Source organism: Thunnus maccoyii, chromosome 14 (genome assembly GCF_910596095.1).
Source record: "Thunnus maccoyii chromosome 14, fThuMac1.1, whole genome shotgun sequence".
NCBI lineage: Eukaryota > Metazoa > Chordata > Actinopteri > Scombriformes > Scombridae > Thunnus > Thunnus maccoyii.
The window spans coordinates 24,123,532-24,144,889 of NC_056546.1; the positions used below are offsets into that span (position 1 = coordinate 24,123,532).

The 21,358-nt window shown below is 38.5% G+C and overlaps 2 protein-coding genes across 3 annotated transcripts; both read right to left on the reverse strand.

Moving 5' to 3' along the window:
* Positions 1-95: 95 nt before the first annotated feature.
* Positions 96-12,945, reverse strand: tm9sf3 (transmembrane 9 superfamily member 3). Of its 2 annotated transcripts, none has more exons than XM_042434107.1 (15): positions 12,636-12,945; positions 11,380-11,575; positions 11,105-11,227; positions 9,491-9,651; positions 9,242-9,319; positions 8,338-8,469; positions 6,870-7,036; positions 6,054-6,148; positions 5,829-5,959; positions 4,324-4,463; positions 3,856-3,924; positions 3,622-3,768; positions 3,408-3,491; positions 3,208-3,284; positions 96-1,772 (listed from the first exon to the last, which is right to left on the reverse strand). In XM_042434107.1, exons 1-15 carry the CDS (start codon positions 12,723-12,725, stop codon positions 1,705-1,707), a joined length of 1,758 nt encoding a protein of 585 aa, XP_042290041.1. In that variant the 5' UTR covers positions 12,726-12,945; the 3' UTR covers positions 96-1,704. The 2 variants fall into 2 exon arrangements, with proteins under 2 accessions (XP_042290041.1, XP_042290042.1); XM_042434108.1 differs by lacking the exon at positions 12,636-12,945 and adding an exon at positions 11,702-12,565.
* Positions 12,946-13,805: 860 nt separating this feature from the next.
* Positions 13,806-20,690, reverse strand: si:ch211-117n7.7 (Monoacylglycerol lipase ABHD12-like). Its single transcript, XM_042433585.1, has 13 exons — positions 20,445-20,690; positions 18,356-18,471; positions 18,165-18,270; positions 17,895-18,014; positions 17,717-17,747; positions 17,585-17,630; positions 17,137-17,266; positions 15,824-15,861; positions 15,631-15,710; positions 15,438-15,520; positions 15,225-15,303; positions 14,965-15,086; positions 13,806-14,862 (listed from the first exon to the last, which is right to left on the reverse strand). Exons 1-13 carry the CDS (start codon positions 20,534-20,536, stop codon positions 14,841-14,843), a joined length of 1,065 nt encoding a protein of 354 aa, XP_042289519.1. The 5' UTR covers positions 20,537-20,690; the 3' UTR covers positions 13,806-14,840.
* Between the last annotated feature and the right edge of the window lie 668 nt (positions 20,691-21,358).

The window sequence follows — 21,358 nt, forward strand, 5'->3', positions numbered from 1 at the left end:
TACACATCTACCAGTAAATTAATAAGTACGAATGTATCTAAAAACTCAGTTCATAAATTCTTACCCTCAAAGGCAAAACCACACTTAATAACCCCTGTACATAAACTGTTTATTTTCTCTTTTTACAGCAAGTTAATATGCAGGTTCAAAATGTCTAATCAGACATCGGTACACAACATGAGGTGCCAAAATCAACTTCAGTGGGGGAGAACTGGAAATTAGAAAAAAAAAAAGGCATTGCCACTTCTCATACAAGTAGGGTACATACTGTATTTACACAAAATGGAAAAAAGCGTTTGAAACACTCCGCAGCACTGTGTGGTTATGAAAACATCTAGTTTAAGTGTACATAAACTTCAATTTGTACAGTATGTTTGCGGAAACAAAGCAATTGCCTCATTCCTTCTGACATTCACAAATTATGCTTCAGGTTAGGCAACAGAAAGAAGATGAGGGAGATGGCTTACCAGAAGATGTAGAGCCTTTTTAAAGCTTTAAATAATATATGAAATCAAAATAAGCGTGTCCATAAGCAGGCCTACCAGTCGTCCAAGTGTACCTTTACCTTTTAAAACCGAGGAGATGCTCAGAGGAGAGAAGAAAAAAAACAAAACAAAACCTGACAGCGCTGACTGAAGTGGAATTTGATGAGCAGATGGTTCGGTGAAAACTTCATGCAATTTCAGGCAAGATGTAACAGCGCCACCAGCCCCACCCCAAGCACCAAACAAAGAAAAGAAAGAAAAAAAAAACAATATACCTTTTTTTTGTTTTTAACTGAATGATTCATTTAAAAAAAACACCCTGTAGTAAATCTGTACAACGAAAATACATTTGGGATCTACATCTAAAGGTACATTATTAAGGTCATATACACTTCCCCCCCACCCATATATTATCTTTACAAGTAGACTTCATTCAAACCCAAACATTAAGAAAACATAAGACTAAACGGGGAAATGGGATCACATCAAACATCCATTTAAAAATCTGTTCTTACTGTACCTCTGCCGCTGATCAGTCCCTCTGTTCTCGTCTGTACAGTAAACTACAGCAGGACTAAAATATCAACTGGATGGATTGCTACTGTAACAGGGAATTAAGAATTGTCGAAATGGGGGAATGATTCTCGAGTGACGACAGGTTTTATATAGAATCTTTCGCAGTGGAAGTAAATCTGAACAAAACGGTGTAGTAACGATATTTCGAGTGACTGCAAGAATACAAAATAGAAATCAAGTCAGAACACGCGGGCACAAACCCAACTCTCCAATATTCTGACACAATAGAACAAAAGGCTTTCAATACACTTAGGCCTCTTCACTGAAGAGAGCTACACTATTCCATCAATAAACATTTATGTTCTCTGGTCTCAGGTGGGACTGGGTTGGAAAAAGAGAAGCCATGTCAGCCTTAAACATTTGCCCCCACCCCCTCCCCTCCCCTCTCCCCGACGTTTGTTTGAAAGCAACTGATAAAAACAGAACCTTGTGTTTTGATATCTCTTCCGCAGATTTGCTCTCGTTCACTTGGTGTCGCGGCGTTCAAATTCATTCAGAAAAATGGAAAAACTACATTGTACAAAGTGAGATTCTCACAATCTCTTTGCAAGAAAGAAAAGTAATAAAGAATGACTTGTGCCCGCCGTCTTTCCGGATACACGTAGGCAAATCCATTAATATCCCTGTGATGCTGCTTCACTTCTTAGTCAATTTTCACATTTGTGTAGATCTTCCTCACAAAGGCACTTGTTCCCATGTATCCAACGGCGCCTGCAAAACAAATATTCTCTGTGAGTTTCTTTTAGGTGAGCTGGCCACTTGTAGTTTTCTAATACATCCATCACACTGCTGAAGGAATCCTCTAAAGGTTTGAGCAGAGGAGAGCACGTCCTAAATCTCTAAAATAACCACTCAGACATCCAACAAACCCTGAAGGCACCACGTACCCAGTGCAGATTAGACAAAGCTCCACAAAGATGCTTTAAGGTGCCAGACTTTGCTTATTAGTCTTCCAGATGAAGAATGAGTGGCTCGCAGCTGGTGAGGAAAAGACTTCTAAAGTGCACTTCAAACTGAAGAACTGATGTGGGGGAAAAAAAGACGCGTGGCCTTGTGCAAGAATACACATGTATCAACAGATTCCTGCTGAAGTGGAAGGTACCAGTGATTTAAGAGAACCAATTTTTCTAAGTTTAGAATTTGTGTCCAGGTCTTGTTCAGGACTTCAGAATGATTCATTACAAACCTTAAATCTGAATGAATGAATGAGTTTAAAATTGCTACAGAAATAAACTAAAATAAATCAAAATACATATAATAATAATAATAAAATACTGCCAATTTACTGACAACTTCTTTTGTCAGGGTCTTTATAGAAGTCATGGGGAACATCTTACGTTACATAGAACTATATTATTCTCACATCTATCTCCATGACTCACCTCCCATCCTAGTCAGGGACTGCTTTTCATTAGAGGGACTTTATTATTATTTTAGCCTCTAACTTCATGTCAAACTATTCCCTCTTTATTTCTGTCACAGTAATAGAGAGGTCTTTGGCATTTGCATAAATATTTTCACATTTTCAAAACTATTAAATTTTGTTTTGCTTTTACAAAAGCAGGACTTGAAGCTCTGCGGTGGGAATTCTTTTCACTTTTGGGTGACATTTTTATGACTGGAATTTACCCACAAACGGAGCAGAACAGGCAGCCTTATAGAGCAATTTAAGGGTGTTGATTATGCTAATGATCGAACAAACGTGTCCACAAACATGCACCTCCTCTTGAACAGACGGCCTTCACCGGAATGTAACAAGCAATTTATGACTTTGTAAGGTTAAGAGGGTTTGCGGATTCTGACTTGGAAAACTTGAGAGTTTAGAACAAGAATCCAAAACTGTATTCGCATGAGACCTAATCGTTTTGAAACGGCACCAAACTATTTAAGAGCTGCTGCCTCTTAGCTAATTCATCAATTCTAATTCAGCGTCATCACTAACCACCTGCTAAAACATATTTCACATTATTTTTGTTATTAAAGAATCTAATTTACTGATAAAGTGAGTACTGCAACAGACTGTCATTACAAGTTTTTGGATGAATGTGGAGTATTTAATCTAAAAGCCACATTCTGTTCATATTATTTAAGAGTTTCTTTGTTTAAATCACTCCTAAAAGATTTAACAACAAGATGCTGGACTCACCACACATGATTCCTAGAGCAGTGCTGAACACAGCCATGTAGCCGAAGTAGAAGGATGTCTGGAACAGCCCGTACATCCTGAAACACACAGCCAGATAAAACATCAGCTGGATTTCATTTCTTCCTTTTTTTTTTTAAATATATAATTTAAAATACATTTTTGTTGTTAATGGGATGTGTGGATTAGAGACTGGAACTCACTTGGTTTTGAAGAAATAGTAGTAAAAGGAGTACATGTAAACATAAACAGCAGTGGACGCAGCAGAGAGGAAGCTTGTCCATTGCCTAGAAGAAGAGAAACAACCAGCATAATTAGGACATGAGGTTATGATATTTTAGGGATCTGTGCAGGGAAATAAAAAAATCTACTTCAGAAGTCAGTCAATGTCTGACTGGCAAAACATGAAGTACTCACCATCTGTAGTCCTCAGCGTTGAGCAGGAAGTACGTGCACACGATGGTGACACACACAGTCACGATGCAGAGGATAACCAGGACCAGCATCATGAAGCCGTACACGTAGTAGATTTTGTAAGCCCAAAAGGATGTGAAGATGAAGTACCTGCAGGAGGAGGAAAGAAAACACATCAACCTCTGCAAAAAACAACTTATAACGTACAAACGCTTCAGTATCGCTGCATGTACTTACATTTCGATAAAAATGGAGCCGAATGGAAGGATTCCTCCGAGGCAGACGATGACAGCCGGCTCCATGAACCTGAGAGAGCACAAAGGTAAAGATACATGACTTATTGTGTTGTAAGAAGTAAAAAGGAAAAGCTAGACACACACTTGAAAGTTAAGCAAAGTCTGACAGTGGCCTGGAGTCACAGTTCCCATTTCCTCTTGGCAACTGGCCACAGTTCTTGTCAGATGGTTGTAAATGTTAATACCCTCAAAGTTTATTGCTGTGCTATTTTTTTTCCCCCCTCAACAGTGCTGTACAGAGTACTGAACGCAGGCGCTACAACACTTCATTTCATACATCTCACATGAAATACAACCTCCCCACAGTCAACTGAGCAGTCCATACACTTCCCTGTCATCCTTATACAATGTCACTGTCTCTCCAACTCCATCTAAACACTTGCAGTGAACCTGCCTGTGTCAAACCTACCATTTCTTCTCAGGGATCGGTCGTGGCACAGCGTTCACCCGGCAGGGAAAGTTTGGCTGGCCAGACAGATTCCTCCCCAGAATTGTTCCCACAAGGTTTAGTGGCAGAATGACAAAGAAGCAGATACAGCACACAGCAACCTGTAGAGGGAGAAACAATATTTAATATTCATTTGAGAGTCTGCGTCACAGCAGACATCCGTCATTTACAGTAATTCAATTGTCCTTTGTGTGTGTCGTAGGAATGATATTTGCTAAACTGCTGTGTGAGATTGGACAGGAGCTGGTCTCCCATGTTTTGTCAGCCTGATCCAGAGATTACAAATACATAAAGGTTGATTGTTATCATTATCAGATGGCCAGAATAAAATAAGAGAAAAAAATTCCCGGGATTTTTCTAGGTCTGTTGACATAACAAGTTTGGCTGATACAGTTGGAACGTGGTTTTATCTTGATTTGATTTCAGGATGTTTACGATGGCTCAAATGTTGTGCTGACAGACACACAACAACAAACAGCTGTTTGTAATTTAGAAGGCATCAATATTTTTAAAATAACTACTGTTTGGAAACCTAAAGGCAGGAATAGACTTTAGAGTTAACTAGAAATACCGTCTTGCAGTTGTATGCCTCTGCTGATCAGTCAAGTTGCAGTTTACATGCATGTATGTCCAGACTCATTTAATATTTGTAAAGAAGACTTTGAAGGAATTTAAAAGTGTATTTTCCTTGTATGTGTTTACATGTTTAGCCAATAAAACTGATTCTGATAGAAGACAAAGTTGTAGCCATGATAGTAGACGATGCTTCAGATATGGATGTTGCTGCAAAGAAGCTACAAATTCTAAAACGTGGATGCTTCACATACATCTTATACCCGGCAGCACGGAAGATCTAAAAAAATCACCACAGTTTTAATGTGGACACCAAGATTAGTGTCACTAATACTGTATCCAACCAAATGTGAAATATGGTCACAATCTCCCCTTCTGTTCCTGAGTTATGGCTGTTGAATAAGGGTGAGAAAAGTGTTTTTGCAGAACATTTTGATGTCACAGAAAATCTGACCTTTGACCTTTTGGATATAAAATGTCACGATTTCATCATTTTATCCTATTAGACATTTGGGTGAAACTTTGTCATAATTAGCGTATGAATTCCTCCGCGCCGCAGAGGCATAAAAATTGCATTTACCTAAAAAAGCCAATGTAGTGTGAAATATGTTTTAAGTGATGTCAACTGTTTCTAATGTTCTCAAGATGAGGAAATAGATAATTTTATAGCCTGAACCATAAAAAAGTATTACATCCGCAGTATGAGATGCAGTTAAAAGACTGAATACTTTCTACATCACAGACTGATGACTTCAGTTGTTTACAGGTCTACAACTGTAAAAATAGTGACTGTGTAATCAGATCACTTCCACCGTAGTGCAGCACAGCCACAGTCAGAGGATGTTCTTCATACTCTCTGGTTTTTAAGAGCGGTGTCGCTGTGTCAAACCCACCATGGTGCCAAATGGGATGGCTCTGGAGGCGTGGTAATAGATAGCGATGAAGTTGATGAAGAAGGCAGTCCCACACACCATGGCTGGGATCATGAAGGCCCCGATGAACATTTGTTTGATCCATCTTCTGCCTGTATCATTCACACAATCCAAACAGCATAATTAGTATTCTGAAAAGATGAATCCAGGAAAGTAGTCAAGAGAGAATATGACGCATTTTATTACCTCCTTGTTTTGCGTACAAGCTTCCCCCAAAGTAGCCGTTGACAGGGGAAGTTGCAGCGTACACAAAAATGGCTGTGCTCAGCATGGATCCTCTCCTGCAGAGAAAAATGAAATGAGTTGATCTCAGTAAAGTCCACCACTCCATTTGTTCCCTCTGAAACTGGTATTTCATATTTATAGTGTTTTTTCTACACTCAGATCTAATTATATATTTTCAAGCGACATTTCAATAGAAAGCTTGGATTTTACTGTACATAATAACCCAAAGAAGAAAACATACACAACTTTTTATACACAGTACTAGTCCCTTTACACTACACGGTGGTTTAAGATGTTTTTCCATCAGTCATTTCATGACACACATCACCTTCCTTCCATTATTTCCCCTCTGAGGACTCATCTATACTGTGGTATTTCCTGTTAGTACACATATTAGACTTCTTAACCACATTTCATCGTGATTAATCCAGACAGTTACATTCAGATGGGGTTCAACTGCATTTCATCAATACTGAATCTGATTATTAAGTTGATGTAGATCTAATGTTCAACTACTTTAAGTAGCAGAAGCTATAGATCATTTAAATATTATGAAGTAAAACTCAAATGTTGACGTTCAAAAGCCTAAAAACTTAGTTTCACAAGAGAGATTACATATTTGCTCTTCATTTAAATCACTACTTGAATGATATGCATGTTGCCTTTTGCTGATAAATACAGAGTGAGAATAAAAGCTTCAATAAGAGATTTGTTACACTCTGAGCTTAACTTACCAGATTCAAAACAGTTACAATACATTAAGTGCCTGTTACTCACTCTGTGTACAGGTCCTCAACCATAGCGACGATAATGACAATGAGGGAGACAGAGAAGATCTGGCAGCCGGAGCCGATGAGCGAGGAGAAGATCAGGGGATGGCTTGACGGCCGAAACACATCTCCATGTACTTGCTTCCACCCGTATTCATCTCCCAGGTCTCTGTCCTGTTGGTACGCAGTGACAGAAAGAAAAATAAGAAGAACTAGAAATACTGTCTCGCGGTTGTATGCCTCCACCAACCAGTCAAGTTACAGTTTACATCCATGTCTATCCAGAGTGACTCATCTCTGAGGGAATTTAATAAAAAAGGTATTACATGTATTTTCCTTGTATGTGTTGACACATTTGGCCGATAAAACTGATTCTGATAGAAGACAAAGTTGTAGCCATGACAGTAGACGATGCTTCAGATATGGATGTTGCTGCAAAGAAGCTACAAATTCTAAAACTTGGATGCTTCACATACATCTTCAACCCGGCAGCACAGAAGATCTAAACAATCACCACAGTTTCAAGGTGGACACCAAGATTAGTGTCACTAATACTGTATCCGACCAAATGTGAAATATGGTCACAATCTCCCCTTCTGTTCCTGAGCAATGGTGTTGAATAATGGCCAGAAAAGTATCCAAAAATTAAAAAAATTATCAGCTTTAAAATGTGGATTTACAGTCACTTTTAGCATGAAGACATAACGAATTTCAAACCCTAGAATGAATGTTTATATTTTGGTATAGAGAGAGAGAGAGTATTATGGTACTTCATAAACCTGTAGATGTGGTGTTACAAATGTTGTGATTTGTCTACCTCTGATGATTAATAATATACTGTATTAGGCTTGGACAATTGGCACTTGGTGACTGGCTGAGTCCATCACTGCTTGTTTTGTTTTTTTTGACAATTTTAACTAGAGAGGGAGAGACATAGATAGATAGAGTGATATAGATAGACACAGAGATATAGATAGATAGAGAGATACAGATACAGAGAGTGATATAGATAGAGAGAGAGTGTGTGTGTGTGTGTGTGTGACAGTGACGAGGCTGGTGACCAGAGCAGAGTATGTAGCATGAAGTGTGTACAGTTTAGGCTATTGGTCAGTGAATAAATGCTACAACTCCTGAAGACCAAAGTCAAGTTCCCGTGTCCTGTTTGCCACCTGCTGATTAAAGTGAAGGGGGTTAGCCACAAAGTTAGCGACAATGAGTTAGCCTAACTCGACCAGGCTCACTTAAGGTGGACTGACCTTTAAGGTGGACCAGCGATTCTTATTTTAGTGACAATCTCAACCGCTCCTAGTGGAGAAATGCTGAGTCCCCACCCACCCACAGAGGCATAAAAGTAAAGACATCGTGCAGATGAGAAGACGAAACCCATCATCCAAAACAAAACCTTAAAACTGAATCAGAAAAACAGCAATTCTACATTCCCAAACAGAAAACAATGTGCTCAATTACGAACGTACCATGTCATCCATTTCCTCCTCTTTGCTGTATCTGGCGTAATCCTTTCTTAGTGTTCTCATCAGAATCATGGACACCAGACCCACCAAGAAAATGACCATCATGAAGGAGTTGAAGATGGAGAACCAGTGAATCTAAAAAATGAGGAAAAATGACACAGATTAGTTTTGATGACCATTTTACAGAGCTTCTTACTTCAAAACACAATGAAGCTTTTAAACTCAATGAATAAAAAGAACAAAGACTATGCAGTGTAAAACCATTTTCAGGTTATTATGTATAATATTCCTTGTGAGTGAATGCTGAATGTGTACTCATGTGTACTTTGTTTAGTCTTTGACAGTAAACTGAATATCTTTGGGTTGTTGGTCGGTACAAGCAAGACCTTTATAGATGCCATCTTGGGTTTTGGGAAACTGTGACATTTTTTACCATTTTATAGACCAAACAACTAATCGATTAATCAAGAAAATAACCGACAGATTAATCGAGAATTAAAATAATTGTTAATTGCAGCCCTATACTGGATTGTAAAAACCATTCTCTCAGTGGGCTCAGCTTCACAGTGCAAGCCAAGACAGGAAACAAACTTTTTCATCCACCGGCTGTAGTAGCTGATAGATTCCAAAATTCAGACTCTTAAATCAGCTAAGCTTCCTTTTAGGACAAGCCCAGTTGGATTCCAGCCATGATGGCGGATGGCGTTAACAAAAGTGTCAGATAAAAGTTTGCAGAGCCGGATCGGTCAATTACACCCTGGTGCAAGGCTCAACTTGTACCTTCTGATAGGTCATACACACATGTGCTGTTACAACAAGCCACCAGCGTTCTTGGCTGGCACGATGAAGCACAAATGACTGAAAACCACACTTGGTGGTGGTTAAAAATGTGTGATATTAAACGCACCCTGTGCTGGAAGAAGGACGGGTCGAGGTACTTGTCGAATCTGTCTTCGAACTTCACATCTGACTTCTTCCACTTCACCTGTAGTAGGGAAGATTTTCATAGTTAGACTCATATAGTCACACTTTGTTTTAAACCATATCATGCTTACATGACCCAAGTTACATGAGATCAATATTACAGACTCATATTTAGGACATAAAATGAGTATGAACATATAAAAACGGACAACTCAGTGGATTCAGTACTCACAGAATAAGACATTGCAATTCTTGTGTTGGGCACGAGTCTGACTTTGCCTTCACTTGTCAGATTTACATCAACAATTCTGTTGCCATTAAAGCCGATCTCCAGTTTCTTGTACGTCCACAAGTAGTGGTCCTCTCCGTTTTCATCCGCCTCACCAACAATACCTTAAAAAGATTTACATGCACTGAATTAGAGATCTGGTCCTTACAGAAGTGGACAAATGCACAGCTGTAAACACTGAACTTTCAGTTAAATAACATAAATAATCCGGTAACTGACACGAGGAAAATGCCAAATAAAGGTCACTTGTAACACTGCCTGTTAACTTTATAACAACATCATTTGTATTCCTCTGTTATATGCAGCCTTTCAGCTTCACCTGTTCTCAAATTTGTCCCTGCAGGCCACTGTAAACAATCTCTGATTCTCAGCAAATCAGTTGGACACAAAACAATCACTCAACAATCTCATTGTTTCAGACACATTGAGTGCACTGGTCTAGTAACCACACCAGCAGACCGGACATGAGGTTAAAGTCTATATTTACTTATCGTTATTAATTTGTATGTATATAGGACACAGCTGGAGAATTGTCTGAGTAACTGTCAGTGTCCCCACCCCCTATATACACCATCAGCTTACACAGTTGTGTTTGAGCAACTGTGGGAGTGGCACTGGCCGCTGTAAAAACTTCTACCACATATGTGAGCGACTACATTCACTGCTTGTTAGCGTGACTGTTAAGAAGACACTGTGATGACAGTGACTCATTGATATCCTTCTTAACACAGGATAACACTGGAATACCTCACAGTTAAGGTTGACATCAAAACATATGAATGTGAAAATACTGTGAATCACAAAACTGAAGTTTTAATTTGGTTTGTTATGACAGTGATGTAATTCAGTACCTGTTTAATAGAGCAGAAATAAGGAGTGCCCAACAATGTGCCTCTAAATTTAATTTGCCATATTTCAGTTTAAAAAAATTTATACATGTTATTTCATAATTAAACAATAGAGTTTTAGTTTATTTGTTTACAGTGGTTTCTCAGCAGCATGTAATACAATATATATAGTACTCTACAACTTAACAACAAGCAGATGAGATAACAGAAACTGATAATATCCGCTAATCAAGCAGAGCGCTTCATCGTTCAACAGATTCTGAACAAAAAAGATGCTGAGTTGTTTGCACACCAACAGACTTGAGCGCCTTTCATTAAGCAATGTGATACATGACATAGCGTATTGTTACACTCATAGTAGGATGGTGTAGGATGAATGGATGGGCCAACCCAGGAGTAAAAAACTGGTTTAACATCCCTAAACAGCCTAATACACACGAGACCACTATCACTGCTAACCCTGGTGATGAACTACTGAGCTAATAAGCGAATAAGTTGGGCAGAATGATAATTAGAATGAAAACTAAGATGAAAATTGACAGACAAGACAGATAAGCAGATAAACAGAGCCAGAAAATACTGCAGTAATACCCCAAATCATTGGACAACTCACAACAAAAACATGTATTCAGTAGTCAGTCATTTCTTACAGGTCTACCAAGCCAAGATGCCATTGTCTGTTTATTACAGGAAATTAATTAGCACTTACCCCAGATGGGCAGGTCGTCTATGTACATTTGGTACCAGTAATGATTCTTTATGGCATAAACAAACGCATCCCGTTTGGCTTTGTCCAGGTCGATTTCACAGTATGTTGTCTGCATGACTTCCTCTACAGGGATGAAAAAAACATTAGTTTAGTGAGATATAAGAAATTGATGTGTGGAAACGAATACATCTACACATTCAGACACAACTGAAGCATGATCAATCCATTGGTTCATGTGTGCTCAACAGGTGAAAGCTGCAGTAACAGGTGAATACCTTTGAACTTTATGTCTAGGCCGCTGAATTCCAGCTCCACTCCCTGCAGAGCCTCTCCGAGTGTTTCATGGTAATGACTGATGGTCTTCTTGGAGCCCGCGCAGAAGGGCAAAGAGAAATACTTGTATGTCTCCTGTCGGTTGTGGTAAGGCCCCACTGTGTTCATCCATAAAACTACCTCCTCTTTATCTGTGTACTGCAGAGGAAAAACAAAGGACTCTCATTACTGTGAAGTTCAGGAATGCAACACCAGTTCTGCTGGTCCTACTGCTTTCATATTCAAGGTATTTGATATTCAACAAGAAAAAGGCCAATGACTTACAAAGAACTCTTACTTCATGTTCACATCCACGTTAATAACAACACAACTACAGCACAGTTTGATTTAGACACTGGGGTTTGAAAGAAGACATATCAAAATTAATGTTATCGTCAATTTTCTACCTCAAACTGATCGTCATTGTATTCAAATTCATGCAAACATATGAAAATGTAATCTATTTATCGCTGCGCCAATGTTAAGACCGCAATAACTGATAAGCTATAAGCTAAGTTTGCTTACAGTCAAGGAAGTTCACGTCAATGCTATATCCGCTTCAACTAACTTACCGCATTCACGCATAAAACAGCTTAACTATGTGATGAAAACATTGTGATACAGCTTATTAACTTGTTAACCAGTGGTAATTAGCTCGTCTTGGTCTGGCAGAAGTAGGAAAAAAGAGAAGAAACATCGAAAGGCCCTGACGTTAAACCGGTGTTTAACGTTAACGTTGGCTGAAACAACCATCGCAGCTACACTTCAGGGTGTTTGTAGAGGATTGTCAGGAGGTTAAAAGCTTTACACGCTCATTAAACCGATGTTACTGCTTTTGTTTAACAACTAACTAAGTAACGCTGCTGTCAGCTAGCCTGAGTTGAGTGCAGTTTCCGCCGGTGCTCAAGGAAAGCTTGTGGAAGACGTGCTAACAAGCTAGCCAGCAAACGTTAGCCTTGTGCCCTGAGGCCGATAAGTGGTGACAAGTTAGCCGGCTAATTGAATGCCTATCTGATTGGTAGCTCAGTATGTATCGATAAATAAATAACACAGCGGGCCAAACCGTGCAGTCTGTCATATCTGAGGTTTGTGTGTTTTCGCGTGTGCAGCTAGCCAGCGGTCGCAGCTACAGCTAGCAGGTTACACAGAGCACAAACGTCCATTATTTTCAAGGCTCTCCCCTTTTTTTTCAATCGGCCTCTCAAAAACGCTGTCTTACCGTGTGTTCATGTTCATCTGCGTCCACGTTTAATAACGAGCCCACTATAGCGAGAAAGGCCGCCGCCACCTTCCACCTGGAAGATCCCATTATTTTCAGCAGAAAGTATGCAGAAAGATTGGGGATGTTAGCTTTTGTAGGGGCTATCCCACCTTCTTCCTGGTTGTATGACAGAGGCAGTTTTTAGGGATGCTCTCGTCTCGTACGCATATGGCGTAAAGTGCTCGCTGGGGTTGGCTGAGATGTGTCACGTGGCTCACGGCCTCCAGTCACTCTGCAAAGCGGTGGATGCAGCGATGAATGAAGAAACTATGCCCGCAACCTTCAGCCACGTCATCCGACTGCCAAGACTGGAGCTTCACCTTTGACAGAGCTGGTGCAGGAAACATGATCCCCGCACACAACAAACAGGTCTATTCACTGTCTGATCGAGCCTCCTCATGGGCTCTGAACAATATCTCACTTTCCATGGATTGAAATGTGCAGTTTAAAGCATAATACAGCTGGCCTCGTTTTTTCATGCCATTGCCATTTGCATGTTCTCCTGAGAATAAAGCAGAATAACTTATGACCACCGGATACGACTGAAAAGTCTAATTAATGAGAAATAGGATACTTCTCTCCCATAGCCAGAAACCTAATAAGTAATGAATTTGTGGGTCATTAATAAAGTTGGTTATTCTTTCTTATCAGGGCGACAGCACCCAAGTATAATAAAAATGCAGCTGCAACAGTAGTTCAAATGTAATCCTATTTTATTTTTACTATTTAATAAATCTTCATGAGTCAACCTTGTTTTTCAAGTGGGAGAGCTCCCCTGACTCTTCACACGTTTTTGTGCTACAAAACGTTTCACTGAAGTAGAAATTTCAATGAGTTATGTAATTCTTAAAAACAAAAGTCATTCTGACATCTATACACAATATATCAATGTACAAAATCAAGTTAAAAGGAAGTTGGTTAGACTTGTTGAAAGCTACGTCCTCTGCACTGACTTCTTGTTTGTAGAGAAACGTGGCATGTAAGGCTACACTTGTATAACAATTTACAGGGGAGGGCTTGGTTCAATAAGAAATGTGAAGTGAGACTTAGTTTAAAAATACAGTGTATTTAAGATAGCTAATTAAGACGAGGTATGCATAAAAGTGTTCCTGACTTTGAGAACATTCAGCACAAGTGAGCAGAAGGGGTGAATTTTTTATTTCACTTTGTCAGAAAACAAAAGCTTCATGTATATTTTACAAAATCAACAACTAAATACATTTTGAACCATTTCTGAAGCACAAGCAAGTCTGCAGTGTTGCGAGTGTAACTACTACTACTAGTAGTCACTGATTCTTATAGATCTTAAACGTTGGTCTCATAGAAGAATCCTGACAGTAGAGCAGATTCTTAAAGTAGACTTTAAACAATTCTGCTAGTCTGTAAAACAACAATAAAATAATGAGATGTTAAGTCGTGTTATATGAACTATATATATAATATATGAACCGATATCTCCTTGAGTTTTTCAAATGTTAAAGTGTGTTTTCTGATAACAAAAATTGCCTAAAATGTAGTACAGACGTGTAATAGACCGCTGGTTGATTAAATTAAATTGCAATGACACATAACCTGAAATTCTTGAAACAAATATTAACATTCTTTGGTTGAACAGAAATAACTAAGAATTCATGCTTTTTCCTACCACTATAATAACACATCTATTTGTATTATCACAAAACTTCACCAACACATAGACATGCCAAGCTGATTATCCAGTATTAGAGATGAGCATTATCATCACACATCAATGCCCAGTAGAGGGCACCTATTGTAACAATGTCTCAACCCAATTACATTTCCAATATTTTCAGTTCTGATAATTTAGAATAAATTACACACAGATATGAAAGAAATCAGCACTTAACAATTAAATTACATCTTAAACAATTGTAATGGATTAACAAACAAATTAATATCTGTTTCCCTGAACTATTTTACTATATTATTTTCAAAACACTGGACAGAAACATTCTGAATTGATCAAATATACATATATATATATATATATATGTACATATATATATCTACAGTCAATCACATACTTATGAACCAATCAACAATGTTGCAGTAAAGATAAAGAAAACATTTAAAAACCAATTAAACCAGTGTTCTGTGTCTGAAGTGTGGCGAGGTTTTTCTGCATTAGGCGTCGCTCCCACTTTACAACGACAGCACAAACTTCCTGTAGAGGAGAAATGATGCAATGTAAAACAGACCACTTAACAAGCTTTTGTCAAGCCAGAATATAAACACTTTAAACATTATCAGTGAAATGATTTCTCACTTTATGATGTCAGGCACATGGTGGTCTCTGTATAAGCCGTTGTGCAGATACCCCAGAGAGCCATCAAATGACACCAGCTTCACTCGCTCTGCATTCTGGCTTCTTGCTGCTACCTTGTACAGCTGGGAGAGAAAAGCAAAGAAAGTTCAGTCAGGCCTAAAACAAAACATTACCCTTCATTAAGCAACTTAATCGATTTTAGCTTTAAATGAAATACCACCTCAGGTTATAATGTATTAGATGAGTAATATCAGTCATACCTGCTGAGCAACCTGAATGGGAACTAAGTGATCATCCTCTGCATGAAGGAAAAGTATCGGACTTTTCATTTTCTTTAAACTGCAGAAAAACAAACACTGTATGTCATTGCATTTTACTGGTAATATTATTAGCTAATCAATATTTGATATTGTGCATCAATGAATAATCGGCCGTCGTGCACTGCCTCCATGTATGCATTTCTTCAAACTTACTTTTCCTCAGTAGGAAAGACAATCTTGTTTTCTGCCCATGGCTCTGGGAATAAGTACCCAGCGCCTGGAAATTTCCAGTAATACTTTTAAACAGAAAGAAAATAACACATGGTCAGCTTATGTGTGATGTGGTAGCACATACGTGAAATGTGCAAATGAAACACTAAAGGTGATAAGTGTTAGATGAGTCTACCCAAAAAAAGGGATGAAATGTGACAGGCTGTCGAGCACTATTGAATGTACCCTCCAGGATCACACCATCAAAGACCACATCTGAAGGGGAGAGGAAACAGTCTTTACATACAACTGTAACAGTGAAGATGTAATCATAGTGAGATCTTAGAATTACTTTACTTATACATATTTGCCTTTGTAGAAAAACCTACCTTGCTCAAGCAGTTTGACTGCAGTGTTAGTAGCCACTCTGCACAGAGAGATGAAGAACAACATCATTGCAAATAGTAGTAAGTTAAAGATTTCATCTTCAACTGTTAGTAACGGTGGCAGGTTTATTGTTGTGGTTGTGGATTTGTTTCAATCAATCATTTCTGTCACGAGTGTGCAATGTATTTTACTCAAGATGCTAATGTCACTGTCAGATTTGTTTGGTATAACCGTATATTACAGAACTGCAACTAACGATTATTTTCCTTCTTGATTAATCCATCGATTATTTTCTTGATTGATCATTTTGTCTATAAAATGTCAGTAAATATTGAAAAATGGCCATTTCAGTTTCCCACAGCCCAAGATGACATCTTCAAATGTCTTGTTTTGTCTGACCAACAGTCCGAAACTCAAAGATACTCAGTTTACTGTCATGTATGACAAAAAAGCAAAACACAATCACATTTAAGAACCTGGAATCAGCAAATATTTGGTATTTTTGCTTAAAAATAGACTAAAACAATTATTTGATTAATAAAATAGTTGCCAATTAATTTTCTATAAATCAACTAATTGATAAAGCTCTAGTCTATTAAATATTTTACTGTAAAAGAACAAAAATGAAAAGTAGATCATTACAGCCATTCAAATGACTGTGTAGGTGATTTGATTAAGTAGGCCGATTTGTTAGATGTTAAGATGTTCTACTTTTTCTCCTACTAGCATAGCTAAAAATATTTTTATTCCTATTTTGTAATTTGTATCATGCTAGACATTGTTGTACTGAATACGGTGAAATCTGTGTGCAGTTTGAATCAAGATCCTTCTCTGATACACACTTGATTTTCAGTGTATTTATGTAAATGTCAACCTTCTAAACTGTGGACTTGACCAGCCTCAATTTAAATAAAGTACACTCTCTTTAATGAAGCATGAAAGCAATGTGAGTAATCACTATTTTAGAGACATCTTTGGTTCTGAATGGTAATTTCTATGGTCATTCTGCACTGAGTTCAAAGTTTTTGCACTGCATGCTTTCCCTGTTAATGTATATTTTGTATTTCACTGCTCATGCTAACTGCTATAGGTTGCATAGGCTGAATCACTGCTGTATTATATCAATTAGATATGAATGAATGGCAAAAGTAACATTTAGGTGGAAAACGTCGCAGGCAGTTACATCAAAGTTTAAAGTTTCATATTGCATTACTGCAAATAAGTGTGTAATGCATTTACCAGTTATTACAACAGTGACCTAAGTCATTTTAAGAGTAGCTCTGAAATGCTGCTGATTAGTACTATCTTTACTGACCCAGTGCCAAGAGAGTGTCCCCAGATGACTACTAGGCTGCTTCCACTGCGTTCTTTGACCCAGTTGTACAAGTAGAGGGCATCAGTGGTCAGACCGGCTTCAGTCGGCTCCCCGGTGGAATCTCCAAACCCTGCCAAGAGTTCCTCACATCAACCACTGCTCACTGACATATCACAGAGCTGCTCTTCACGGCCACAAGGTGGCAGTCACTCAGAGGAAAACCTGCACTGGAGTCTGACCTAGAGTTGAACTGCTTGTCTTTTAACTGACTGACTAATAACAAACAACTCATCAAGCACGACTTCATTACACCGCAGTGATCATATAGCTGCAAATGATATTAAATCAATGTTAGAAAGCTGACTATTGCAATCAATGGGGAGGCAAAGAAGAAGAGAGATGGAAAATATGTTTGAAAGAAGAGTCATAAATCTTCATTTGTACCAACCTCTGTAGTCGGGCACCAGCACATGGTAACCAAGTGCACTCAATACCTGTTGACATATAACGCATATTTGTCATCAGAATGGGTATTGATTGATTGATAAAGATTAATATGTTTGTGTTGGTGATCACTCACCTTTGCTACTCCCACGCGATGAGTGGCTGCCCTGTTGAAATAATTCACAAACAACACATATGCCAATAAATTGCTGTTTACAACAACAACAACAAAAAAAAAAGTACGGCTCTGTGGAATTTTTACTCTACTTTTTCACAAGCCAATTATAATAATACAAATGCATCATTTATCATACCTTGTGCCTGTGTTCCCATGAAGATATATGAAAATTGGACTTCCATCGCTTAAAGAGTTCTGGTACCAAGCCAAGTCCTTCCCCTGTGCCTCTTTCCACTGACTTTCAGGGACAGTGTGCCTTGAACAGTTCAAAACAATACATTCGCTTGGAGACACAACTGGTAATTGGATCATTAAAAACCAGGTTCTGACCTCTTCTATGCTTGCCTTTTCATATCCATGCTAAAAAAAAACCCCCAAAAAATATAACTGCTGAACTTGTACTCACCATACGCCAAGGGAGATTCCTTCCTCTGATGTTAAGTACATGTTGGTGGTGTGATTTAGGGAGAGATCAGTGGGTCGGCTGAGGTCAACAAAGAATGGTAGCCTGACTGCAAAGAAGCAAAGTGGGCCCTTTTTTGCAGATATTTTTAGGATTTACAGTACTTTAAAAAGGCAGACAGGGAATTCACTTACTTCTGTGAGTGTAAACAAGGTGCTGGATTAATTCAGGGAGTATTCTCAGCATGAAAGGCGCCAAAATGAAGATAACAAATATGGCAAATAATCCTCTTTTCAGCCACCATCGGTACCTTAGGAGAGGAGAGAGAAAAAGAAAAAAAACAAATGTAAATACTGATCATCTGAACATTATCTTCCGTGGTCTCCAATACCTGCTGAATTACAATTTCTATCTTAGTGGGCAAAAATAGAAACAGAATACAAAGAGTATCCTCGGTAGTGTAATTTGGGAGCACAATGCAACACAATCTGTTAATTTAACCATAATTATGATTGATTGCTAATTATTTTAAATCCCCTCTTCAGATTAGCTCAAACTCCCAGACCAATTACTTGCACCTCTCCTCTTTACTTTTCTCCCACTTTACAACTAACTTTAGCTGCTGCAGCCGTTTTTGGATGACTCAGCAGCTGTGAGCTGTGCATCAGGGGAGAAAAGGATAAATGTGATGGTGTGATGGCTGACTTTGTTGAGAGGTGCAAAAAGAACCACTTGAAGCTCCATGAAGGCAAAACTGAAGAAAAAAAAAGAGCACTCTGCCTCCCCCGCTGAAGGGACTGGGACATTGGTGCAGCGGATGTACACACTGGTAGCTGCTCTGCACATGTTCTCCCAGTCTGTGTCTGCAGCATTAATATAGAAACATTAATATGGGCGAGAAGAATTGAATAATCTAATCAAGAAGCAGGCTGTCATTGGAGTCAGTCTTGACTTCCTCAAGGCAACAGCAGAGAAGAGGATGCTATTCAGACTATTGCCAGTTAATGGACAAGACATCCCACCCCCTCCATTAACACTCTAATCAGCCAAAAGAGACCTTTTAGTCAAAGACTGATTTCTCCACACTGCTCGAGGGAAACATATAAGAAAGTCATTATTCCAGCAGCTATCAGACTGTCACCTCATCTGTCCAGAGTTAGCACTTCTACTTTACACCTTTGCTTCCAAATCACCTCTAGAAAATGTCTGTGAATGCACTACTGCAGTTTGATAGGACACTAAGAACAACCACTATGCAGAAAAGGTGCATTTTAGTCTGCTCATTTTTGCAGTATTTTAGCAAATAATACATATAACTGTTATCTCTTTACAACCAAAATACGAATGCGAAGATAATAATTAATGACTTTTCCTGAGGTTTAGAGATATAGCTATGCGACAGTTAACAGCATTTCCAGTCCTTACAAAATGTTAAAATTCCATAACATTGTCTTTTACTTAAGCTGTTGAATGTATGCACATGTCATATTTATAACCTTATTTGATGCATCTTTTGCACAAAAAATTAGAATTTTTGACAAAATAAGTCTTGAGGGATATTTTTAGGATCCGAGTTTTTTTTTTTTACAAACTTAGTTAGGTAGTTATAAATCAACTTTACACATCACACACCTCATCACACAACAATGACAGACAGAAATACATGAAGTACAACACAACAGCACACAACAACGACAGGCAAAACAACAACAAGACTTAGTTCCCTCAGCGAGTCACTCTTTTTAGGGCTGATATGGCTGCAGGCACCAGCCTTTGGCCAAAGTGAGCCCGTCTGCACCTCAGGGACCTGTACCTGCATCCAGAGGGCAGTAAAGTGAAGTGGCGATTGAATGTGTGTGTGATGTGCTATGCTGTTGTATTTGCAATGCGTATTTACAAGGCAAGTTTATAGATGGCTAATAGCCTTCGATGGCTAATTTTTGAATGTCCTTTGTGTGCTGGTTGAAACTGAGTTTATTGTCCAGATTGAGTCCAAGATATTTGAAACTGTCAACCATTTCAACTGTTTCATTACTGATAATGATGGGATGCTGGAGTGACAAAGTATCTATTACTATTTGTTTTGTTTTGTTTTTGAGTTGTTGTTCCACTAACTTCATTAACCAGGATATCAGAGGTAACGTTTTTATCATATACATGGAGGGTCTGCCTGCAGCATACAGGGGTCATTGACATGTTGAGCTGAGCGGACCACTGCTGTATGATACAGCTTGTCAAAGGTTGAGTAAAGAAAGTTACGTTAACTAAAGTTAGCTCACTCACGGTGCTCCCTCCTTCCTCTGGAGTCCAACGGTTCTCTGAACGTCGCTGGCTGCTGAGGATGAATCATCGTGTTTATCAATCCTTTTCCTCATCGTGTAGCGTCAGTAAAATTTAACAGCGAAAACACGTTAATATCTTTTCTATAGTTGAGCTTGATGAAGCAATACGACACTTTATTACCGAGCAATGGAAGTTAAGACAAAGTCCGGTTTATCCGGGAGGAGGAGTGGTACCCGTCATGTTAAGGTGGCACCACCTTAGATAGGTTTAATTACAAAGCACAACGCATCTTAAACCATGCCACCTTAAATGCAGCAATAACCGTTAAACACCGTTAACATGCCTGTACAGCGTGAGACTGGATATTATGTGACACAAAAATCAGACTTTTTCAATTAAAATATATATTTTTATTACAAAAATATATAAAATAAAACTATTGGGCAATGTCATTAGATATAACTGAATATGTTTAACCCATAAGAACCCGGACCCATTTCTCCTTAAAGGAAAATTATGGGGAATATAAAACAAACCAAATGGACCGCAAGGAACACATTTCTGAATTTTTTTTTGAAATTCTACCTTCATTGTCAAAGATCTGTAATGTAAAATGTATATCATAACGGTATTTCCCTAACTTGTTTTATATCAATTTGTTCAAGAAATGTGGTCAGAACAGGTTAAATGTAATACAGGACATCTTTGAAGCATTAAAGCATCAGAATTGTTAAATGGGTTGAAACCTACTTTTAGTGACAAAAAACAAGCTTTTTAAAATTAGCTAGTTCTGTCACATTTGCTGACCAGGCACATTGCCATTTTGGAAGTGATGTCATGGGTACACAGATTCACACATTGTCATATGACTGCACCAGGATGTTCAGTAGATGTCACTTAGGGACTTCATGAGT

Excerpts from the sequence above, each read along its gene's own strand:
- tm9sf3 (XM_042434107.1), bottom strand. The coding sequence starts at position 12,725 with ATGGGATCTTCCAGGTGGAAGGTGGCGGCGGCCTTTCTCGCTATAGTG. Across the intron at positions 8,470-9,241 it reads CGTCCTTCTTCCAGCACAGG|ATTCACTGGTTCTCCATCTT; the intron begins GTGCGTTTAATA and ends CTCATTTTTTAG. Across the intron at positions 3,285-3,407 it reads TACTATTTCTTCAAAACCAA|GATGTACGGGCTGTTCCAGA; the intron begins GTGAGTTCCAGT and ends TGTGTGTTTCAG.
- si:ch211-117n7.7 (XM_042433585.1), bottom strand. The coding sequence starts at position 20,536 with ATGAGGAAAAGGATTGATAAACACGATGATTCATCCTCAGCAGCCAGC. Across the intron at positions 18,472-20,444 it reads CAGAGGAAGGAGGGAGCACC|GTACCGATGGTGGCTGAAAA; the intron begins GTGAGTGAGCTA and ends TCCTCTCCTAAG. Across the intron at positions 17,631-17,716 it reads ATCGCGTGGGAGTAGCAAAG|GTATTGAGTGCACTTGGTTA; the intron begins GTGAGTGATCAC and ends ATATGTCAACAG.